This window comes from Budorcas taxicolor, chromosome 19 (assembly GCF_023091745.1).
Source record: "Budorcas taxicolor isolate Tak-1 chromosome 19, Takin1.1, whole genome shotgun sequence".
Taxonomy (NCBI): Eukaryota; Metazoa; Chordata; class Mammalia; order Artiodactyla; family Bovidae; genus Budorcas; species Budorcas taxicolor.
In genome coordinates, this window is record NC_068928.1 from 41,291,285 (window position 1) to 41,300,578 (window position 9,294).

General features: G+C 48.1%; 1 protein-coding gene across 1 annotated transcript; it reads right to left on the reverse strand.

The window, feature by feature from the left end:
- Window positions 1–1,519: 1,519 nt before the first annotated feature.
- Window positions 1,520–8,715, reverse strand: LOC128064496 (keratin, type I cuticular Ha7-like). The gene is made up of 7 exons (XM_052657233.1): window positions 8,167–8,715; window positions 5,840–5,922; window positions 4,797–4,953; window positions 4,338–4,499; window positions 4,124–4,249; window positions 3,219–3,439; window positions 1,520–1,640 (listed from the first exon to the last, which is right to left on the reverse strand). Exons 1-7 carry the CDS (start codon window positions 8,713–8,715, stop codon window positions 1,520–1,522), a joined length of 1,419 nt encoding a protein of 472 aa, XP_052513193.1.
- Between the last annotated feature and the right edge of the window lie 579 nt (window positions 8,716–9,294).

Sequence of the window (9,294 nt, forward strand, 5' to 3'; positions counted from 1 at the left end):
GCTAGAAGACCCTCTACAACCATCTTATCCAGCTCCATCAGATACCTGAGTGACTTCCTCAATGTCTTCACCGCGTGGTTATAAAAGCCCTCTTTGAATGCTTCTAGTGATGGGGAACTCACTACTTACTACTTGGCCAGTTCTGATGCTGCTTTCTGAAGACATGCTCTTTTTAGCCATCACTGCCGAAATATGGAGCTTCTGGTTCATGTGCCTATTGACTGGAGTTCCAAGCTTGGCAGCCAGAAGGACTTGGCACTGGAGCCTGCAAGGGAGCTTGGGTGGGTGAGTTTGGCCTTTTGTAGATTGATATAGTGACCAGCTCAGCAATTATCATTGCTTAACATGTTCACCACTAACTCAATGGGATCAAGAGTTCCTCATCCATGAGATCAGGAGATTAAGGCCCATTCCTTCTGCAGTGATCTTACTTCCCAAATAAACCCCCTAACAGTGGTTCTTAAACTTGATTATGCATATAGAATCACCTGGAAGGCTCAAGGAAACAGACTGATTATTCAGAAAGCCTGGGGGTAGGGCCCAAGAAGATACATTTCCACCAAGTTCTCGTATGATGCTGGTATTACTGGTTGGAGGATCACAATTTTAAAACTACTGTCCTAAATTTTCTCATATTTGATTTTTGCCTCTTCAAAGCTTCCAAAGTACGGACTTTGGATATAGTTCAAAGAAACTGGGCTTCAAGCCTTGATTCAGCCCCCCAGCTAAAAATGGTAACAGCCACTCCTTCTTTGCAGGGTTTTTGTGGGACCCTGTGTCCCAGTGTTTATAAAGCCCCAGGACGATGCCTTGCTCATAATGAGTGTGTGATCACAAAAACTTACTTCAAGGAAAGTATTCTGGAGGGGCCAGCAGAACCTCTGACCTGAGTTTTTCCTTTGCTCAAGGACCAGCTGGCTTCATCCAGATAAAAAGGTGGGGGCGTGGGGGGTGTTATTCAGTCTGTATGTTTAAAGCTCTGTAATTTGGCTCTGTGATCAGGCTTGATCAGGTCAAGAGCTAGGTATTTCTCACCTGTGCTATTTTGCTGAACTTTCATATTTTAGCCACAGTCCTCACTGGCTTTGCCCTCTCCCAGAACCACCCTGGTGAGTAAACCACAATCTCTGTTTCTACATGAATGACTGGCTCAGGGAGGTCCACAGCATCCCTCTCAGCATCACTCAGCATGGGATGAAGGAACAGAACCACAGGCACTGGGCTCCTTATGCTGCACAAATGAAGTTTATTAGCAAATTAAAAGCAAGGTCTGAAAGACCAGGAGGCAGCAGAAGAGAGAAAGTAGAGCAGTCAGGATACTCTGAAAGGAGGAAGGACAAATCCAAGGGCCAGGGCTGAGTGGCTGGACCAGAAAGCCCATCAGTAGAGAAGCTCTTCCTGCCTTCAGTCTTCCCCTAGGCTGACTGGGGCAGAAAGGCCGGGGGTGGCAGGTCTGGGGGATGGAGCCAAGGGACTACAGGCGTTTGCCATTTTCTGGCTCCTCCCGGTGAGGAGTAATTCAGCATCGAGATGATGAGCAGAACCCAGAAGGCCCAGAAAGGCAGGGAGAGCAGGAGGTACAGGCTGAAGGGCCCACACAGGTGATGGAGACTGGGGTTGCACATGGGTTGCAGGGGAGCCTGTAGAGAGAGAGAAAAAAAAGAAAGTGTTTAAACATTGGCATGAACTGTGCTGCTGGGGAAGACACTTGAGAGTCCCTTGGACAGCAAGGAGATCAAACCAGTCAATTTAAGGGAAATCAACCCTGAATACTCATTGGAAGGACTGATGCTGAATCTGAAACTCCAGTATTTTGGTCACCTGATGCAAACAGCTGACCATTGGAGAAGTCCCTGCTGTTGGGAAAGATTGAGGACAGAAGGAGAAGAGGGTGTCAGAGGATGAGATGGCTGGATGGCATCACCAATGCAATGGACATGAACTCGGGCAAACTTTAAGAGATGGTGAGGGACAGAGAGTCCTGGTGTGCTACGGTCCATGGGGTCACAAAGAGGTGGACACGACTGAGAGACTGAATGACAACAATGAATGAGAAGTGCATGAAAGTCCAAAATAAACAGGCACTCTAGAACTGGAAGAGCAGGGGACTTCTCTTGTGGTTCAGTAGCTGAGACTCCATACTCCCAGTGCAAGGGGCCTGGGTTCGATCCCTGGTCGGGGAACTGGATCCCACATGCCTCAACTAAGAGTCCTCATGCCATAGTGACAGATCCCACAGGCCACAACTTGAAGATCCTGCATGCCACAACAAAGACTGAAGATCCTACGTGCTGCAACTAAGACCTGGTGCCGCCAAATAAATTTAAAAAGAATTGGAAGAGCAAAGCGGAGCTTAGGCCATACAGGCCCCTCTAAGCCTAGAAAGGGGAGGGACTGTTCCGAGTTCTCAGTGAGGCTGCAGCCAGAGCTCAGAGCGCCGTGTGCAAAGTCAGTGTTCTCTCCCACCAGAAAAGGAACACAGCTAAGAGAAAGGGAGAAAGCAGGTGGAGCAGAAACAGGCCACTCTTTCAATTTAAACACAGCCCCTAGGGGCTTCCCAGGTGGCTCAGCAGTAAAAAAATTCACTTGCAGACAGGAGACCCAGAAGATTCGGGTTCGATTCCTGGGTCGGGAAGATCCCCTGGAGAAGGAAATGGCTACCCACTCCAGTATTCTTGCCTAGAGAACCCCAGAACCCAGAACCCCAGGAGCCTGGTGGGCTACAGTCCATGGGGTCACAGAAAGTCAGACACAACTTAATGATGAAACAGTAACTAAGCATTTATAAACACAGCCCTGCTCCTGCTCCTGCTCCTGCCTGCTCATAGGGGTACACCATCCGCCCACCTATGTCACAGTCCTATTGAGGAACTAACAATGAGAGAATAGGTACCAGTGCTCCATGCAATGTTTTTAAATGCTGCAAGTGACACTCCTGGGATATTCCAGAAGGAATTTAGCAAAACCTAAATGTACTGAACCCTCAGTATGTTAGCCCTGGTGGGAGTGACTAGCACGTGGAAGCGTAACAGGGATGGCATGAGTTTCAGAATTCTTACACACCTTCCTCCATGTCCAAGCAGCACCAGGCTTACTGGGAAGCAAGTTTGTCCTCAGAGGTAGAATCTGCAATGCCACTCCCTCCTTTTAGTTCATTCCCAATAAGAGGTCTCTGCTTTTACACATGATATTGATATAAACAACATCAGACTACGTACTTGCAGTCCTCCTTTTCCAGAAGGTTCCGGTATGTGGCAATCTCACCCTCCAGCCGGGCCTTGACGTCCAGCAGCACCTGGTACTCCTGGTTCTGCCGCTCCAGATCAGCCCGGATCTCAGACAGCTGCTCCTCTACGTTGCTGATGAGGCTCTGCATCTGGGCCAGCTCAGTGCCGAAGCGGGCCTCAGATTCACACAGTGAGTTCTGCAGACAGTCCTTCTGCAATACCAAAGAAAGAGGGGAAGAGGTTAAAAGTCACAGACCCTGTACTCAACCCCTTCAGACCATGACACCCCAAGCTGTCATCAGGCTCAAAGAGCAAGTCCTCAGCAGCAACAACTAACAACACGCTGTGGCTCTTCATCATAGACCTTAGAAGAAGTTTGCAGAACCTCCCTCACTGTGTGAATGTTCATTTCCTCAGCATCCACACACACTAGAGAATTCTTGCAAAGGCAAAGAAAGTGAAAGTGAAAGTCACTCAGTTGTGTCCAACTCCTTGCGACCCCATGGACTATACAGTCCATGGAGTTTGCCAGGCCAGAATACTGGAGTGGCTAGCCTTTCCCTTCTCCAGGGGATCTTCCCAACCCAGGGACTGAACCCAGGTCTCCCACATTGCGGGCAGATTCTTTACCAGCTGAGCCACAAGGGAAACCCAAGAATACTGGAGTGGGTAGCCAATTCTCTTCTCCAGTGGGTCTTCCCGACCCAGGAATCGAACTGGGGTCTCCTGCATTGCAGGCGGATTCTTTACCAACTGAGCCATCAGGGAAGCCCAAAGGTAAAGAAGTCAAGGTTAAAGCTGGGTCCTTGGACGATATCTAAGTGAGGCATGTACTGAACCTGGGGACTGCCCATGAGAAGCGGGAGCCCACCTGAGTCTTCCACGCTTCCACTCACCAGCGTGTGCTGAGCCTGCAGCTCCACCTCCAGGGTGTTCACTGTGCGTCGAAGCTCCAGGATCTCTGACTGGCAGCACTGCAGCTCCTCTGAGCAGGACATGGCCTGCAGGCTGATGCCTTCAGACTATAGCACAAGCACACAGAGAAGTGACCGCTCCCCTCCCTGGCCAGATGCAGCCGGGTCCCTCCCTGCTCTGCAGCACCGCCCTCACCTGAGTTTGGAACCACTGCTCCACGTCACGGAGGTTGGTCTCCACCACGGCCTCGTACTGGCCCCGCATCTCCTCCAGCACCCTGCCCAGGTTCACGGTGGGCTCCACGTCCAGCTCAATCTTGAGCTTATCTCCCAGCTGACACTTCAGAGTGTGGACTTCCTATGGACATAGGAGGACATCCCGTTGGTGGGGCTCCCGCTGCCCTCCACTCAGAGCCTCACCTCCCACTTCCCATTCGCTCCAGTGATTTCCCTGCACTTCTCTGAGGATGAGGCACTGCCTGCATTAGTGTGGTAGTTTCCAGAGCCATTTATTGGGTGGGCTCCCCGTGAAAGCCAGAAATCCCCTTTGAGGCCTAACCACAAGGCACAACCAGGAAGGGCCTCATTGCTTCCTCCGAAGAAGTCTGAATTCACCCCAGGACATCTCCATGTGCCACCCAAAGGCCTCCTGCACCTGCTCGTGGTTCTTCTTGAGGCAGAGCAGCTCCTCCTTCCGGGACTCCACCTGGGCCTCCAGGTCAGCCTTGGCAAGTGTGAGGTCATCCAGCGCCCTGCGCATCCCGCAGACATCAGCTTCCACCAGCTGGCGGAGGGAGTGCTCCGTCTGGAACCTTCACCAGGGCAGACACGGGGATTGAGGTTAAAGAGAAGAGGGCCCATGGGACACAACCCCAGGGTAACTCACTGGCCTTCTGTCTGCTGTCCAGCCTGGACAACCAGGCAGAGCGGCCGGTCCTGAGGATACCAGCATGGCCGGCGGACAGTGCCGCCCTTGAGGGCAGATGGCCAAAGGGGAAGCGGTAGAGTACACCTTCATCTTCCATGCCTCCCAACTGAGATGGACCCTGGACTCTGTCCCAGATTAGGTGCCAAACCACGATGGGAAGAAGCTTCCTTCACCCTGGGGGAGTGAGGCGTCCACAGTGCCCAGAAGAAAGACAATAGAATGCAATGTCCTTCCTGCTGCCCCGCTGGGCCCTCTCAGGGAATGTAAACCCTCTGACCTCCACATAGCTCTAGGCTCCCGATTTCTATCATGAATTACTAGTGCTCACAAACTGGTGGAGCTGCACTGCAGAGATATATCTTTTACCAAGGCAGCAGAATTTCTTACGAAATGACCTCGGATAGGAAATGAGGGGCGAGTTCTGGTTCTACTGCTCAACAGCCATGTGACTTCCAGTTGGCAAGTCCCCTCAGGGCTCTGGGCCCCATGTCCTCAGAAAGCAGATGCCAGCACTGCCCTGCCCACCTCACCAGGGTCTTCTCATATAGAATCAAGTGGAGGAAGTGTTTCAAATTACACTATAAACTATAAAGGCTAAACAATTGCAGGGGTGTTTTCTCAAGGCCTTGAACTTAATGCCCTCTGTTTATGTCAGCTGTAACTGTTGGTTTGGGATCTTGGTCGATGGCATCTCTGATGCCAGGTGCATCACCAGAGAGGCATCAAGGTAGGCATCTGGATCCTCCCCCAAGTGTGCTACCCCAACTCACTTGGTCCTGAAGTCATCTGCAGCTAGTTTAGCATTGTCTATTTGCACGACCAGCTTGTTGTTCTCAGATTTGACGCACAGGATCTGAGGAAAGAAAGTACGCTCAGGGGTTCACTTATTCCCAGAGTCACCTATGGCCTCAGTCAAAAGAAGAGCCATTGGCCAGGTTCAATCTACAACATTGCCTTGACAACACAAACTCCCAAACGTGTGAGTGATGCTGGTGTGGCATGGAAGGGGCACACGCAAGAGGATGCATGGCAAAGGGGGAAGGCATAGAGCCAAAGGAAGCAAGAGGCGGGAGATGGCAGCAAACTGAACACATAGCTAAGACATTATTTTGCCAGATCTGAGGCTTAATCTGATATAAACAAGAAGAGCTAGAATCTAGGCCACAGAACAATGGGCTGGTTATGAAAGTTTCAGGTAAGATGGGATCCATTCTTTTCTGGGGGTTATGTATCTTTCTGATCCATCCATTTTTTTTTTCCTTGAAGTATAGTTGATTTACAATGTTGTGCCAGGCTCTGCTATACAGCAAAGTGACTCAGTTATACATATATATATATGCATTCTTTTTTATATTCTTTTCCATTATGGTTTATCACCGGATATTGAATATAGTTCCCTGTGCTATGTATTAGAACCTTGTTGTTTATCCATTCTCAATGTAATGGTTTGTCATTACCAGCCCCAAACTTTTAGTCCATCCTTCTCCCTTCCCGCCATTCCCTTGACAACCACTAGTCTGCTCTCTATGTCTGTGAGCCTATTTCTGTTTTGTAGATAGGTTCATTTTGCCATATTTTGGATTCCACATATAAGTGATATGATATGGAATTTGTCTTTTTCTGATTTACTTCTCTTAGTGTGATAATCTCTAGTTGCAACCATGTTGCTGGGAATGACATTATTTCATTCCTTTTATGGCTAAGTAATATTCCATTTTATATAGGTACCACATCTTCTTTATCCATTCATCTGTTGATAGCCATTTAGATTGTTTCCATGTTTTGGATATTATAAATAGTGCTGCTAAGAACATTGGGGTGCATGTATCTTTCTGATCCTGAATTATATTTTTGTCTGGGTATATTCCCAGGAATGGAATTACTGGATCATATGATAATTCTATTATCATAATTCTATTCTGTTAGGATTAGTTTTCTGGGAATCTTCATACCGTTTTCCATAGTGGCCATACCAACTTACACTTAAGATAGGATCCAGTCTTAATAAGTTGTCTCTACCACTGGCTGGTCAACCTCCTCAAAGTTCTTCTCTGAATCTAGCCATAGCTCCATGGCCCTTATTCTGACATTCTTTGTCTTTCTGTCTCCAAATCTAAGTAAGCTCTACAGAAGCATTCCATTTATAATTGAAGAGGAGAGCAGATATACATAAGAGACCAATGCTACTGAATACACTGGCTCTAAAAGGACATTAGAACATGTATCCCTGACCCCTTTAACTGCCCCAGAACTTAACTTGCACTGTTTTTGCAACTACAATTGAGGAATTGTAAGTACTAAAACTAAGTTAGCATAAACTCAGAATCCCAGAGAATCAAATGCTGCATCTTATCCTTTACATATTCACATTCACCTTCACTCAAGAGAATCTCTTCCCCCAAGTCTGGGGTTAGCAGGTGCAAACTATTATGCAAAGACTGGATAAACAAACTGTACAGCACAGGGAACTATACTCAATATCCTGGGATAAACCATAATGGAAAAGAATATGGAAAAGAATATAGGGACTACCCTGGTGCTCCTCTGGTTAAGATTTCTGCAGGGGGTGCAGATTTGCTCCCTGGTGGGGGAGCTAAGATCCCACATGCCTTGCAATCAAAAAACCAAAACATTAACAACCTCCAATTAAAATAAATAAATTTATATTAAAAAAACATTTTAAAAATAACAGAAACAGTACTGTAACATTTCAGTGCTTTTAAAAATGATCCACATCAAAAAAAATTTTTAAGAATATTAAAATATATATGTATAACTGAATCACTTTACTGTACAGCAGAAATTAACAGAGCATTGTAAGTCAACTACACTTCAATTTAATAAAAAAAAGTCAGCTACAGCTGATTCCGCCATCAATCCAGGCCCTGAAGATTTAGTGCAAAGGTCAATCATCTTTTTCTGTGAAAGAGCCAGACAGTTAATCTTTCAGGCTTTGCAGACCATGAATCTCTATCACGACTACAGGACTCTGCCACTGGAGCATAAAAGCAGCCATTTACAAAGTCAGGCAAGAGGTTGACTTTGGCCTGGGAACTGTTGTTTGCCCACCTCTGATGGGAAGTATCACAAACCTCACCTTCTGCTGCAGCTCCTCGATGATGCGGAAGTGGCTCTGATAGTCCGGACACACGGTGGACTCGGGGCATTTGCTCAGCTCTCGGATGCGGCTCTCCAGCTCCGCGTTGTCCCGCTCCAGCCCACGCACCTTCTCCAGGTAGCTGGCCAGCCGGTCATTCAGGAACTGCATGGTCTCCTTCTCGTGGCTGTTGAAGAAGCCTTCGCCGAAGGTCCCGCAGATTCCGATGTTGCCGGGAATGTCGCAGGTGCCCGGCAGGGGGCAGGCAGCGTTGCAGCTGTGGGGCAGACAGAGGCTGGGTCGACCCAGAGGGGTTGTGCCCACTCGGACTCGGTTGGCGTGTGCCAGGGTGGCCGAGAGGCCCAGCGGGGCGGCCCCGGCCTGTGAGAGCGGCCCGCTGAGGAGAGAACAGCAGCTGATGGAAGTCATGGCCAAGACTCTTGCTTTGTCCACGGTTGGATTTGCTCGAGTTTGAAACCTCCCTTCTTCCCTAGACCTTATATAGGCCTGTCGTGGGCGTTGGTACCAGAAAACTGGCGTTTTCCTCATGAATATGTATATGGATTCTTAAACAAGTGCGCTATTACTCAGTTGAGTTTGTCCCCTGTAAAGAGTTAATGAGCTCATGAAAGAGGCCATGACCCACACAGCCTCCCCTGACCACAGGGTCCTAGGAAACAGAAAATGAGGTCGTCTTTGAGCTGCCACGTCCTGTGGCTTTTGTCTCTCTCCCCTCTGTCCACTGATCCCTGTGAGGGCTTGGAGAACCAGAGCCTCCAACAGTGTCCTCAAAATGGCTCTCACTTCCATACTCTTTTCCTGCCGCTGAATGTTCCCATCATGGCAAGTTTAAAATATTAATCCAGTGGGCACACTGAGGAAGAAAAAGTCAGGAGTTCATTTCAGCAGATTGGTGTGGACTATGCATTGTGGGACACTGCTGGAGGGAGGGAGTTCTATTTTAATAAGATGGATACGAAATTTAGTGACCTTGATATTAAAAAGGCAATAATAGAGAATGCTAGAAAATAAGTTTTTTAATTAAAAAAGTTCTTCAAGAACTATGATGATTTTAAGTAGAAGAAAACACACTGACAGACCAGAAAGACTTCATGGAAAACGGAATAT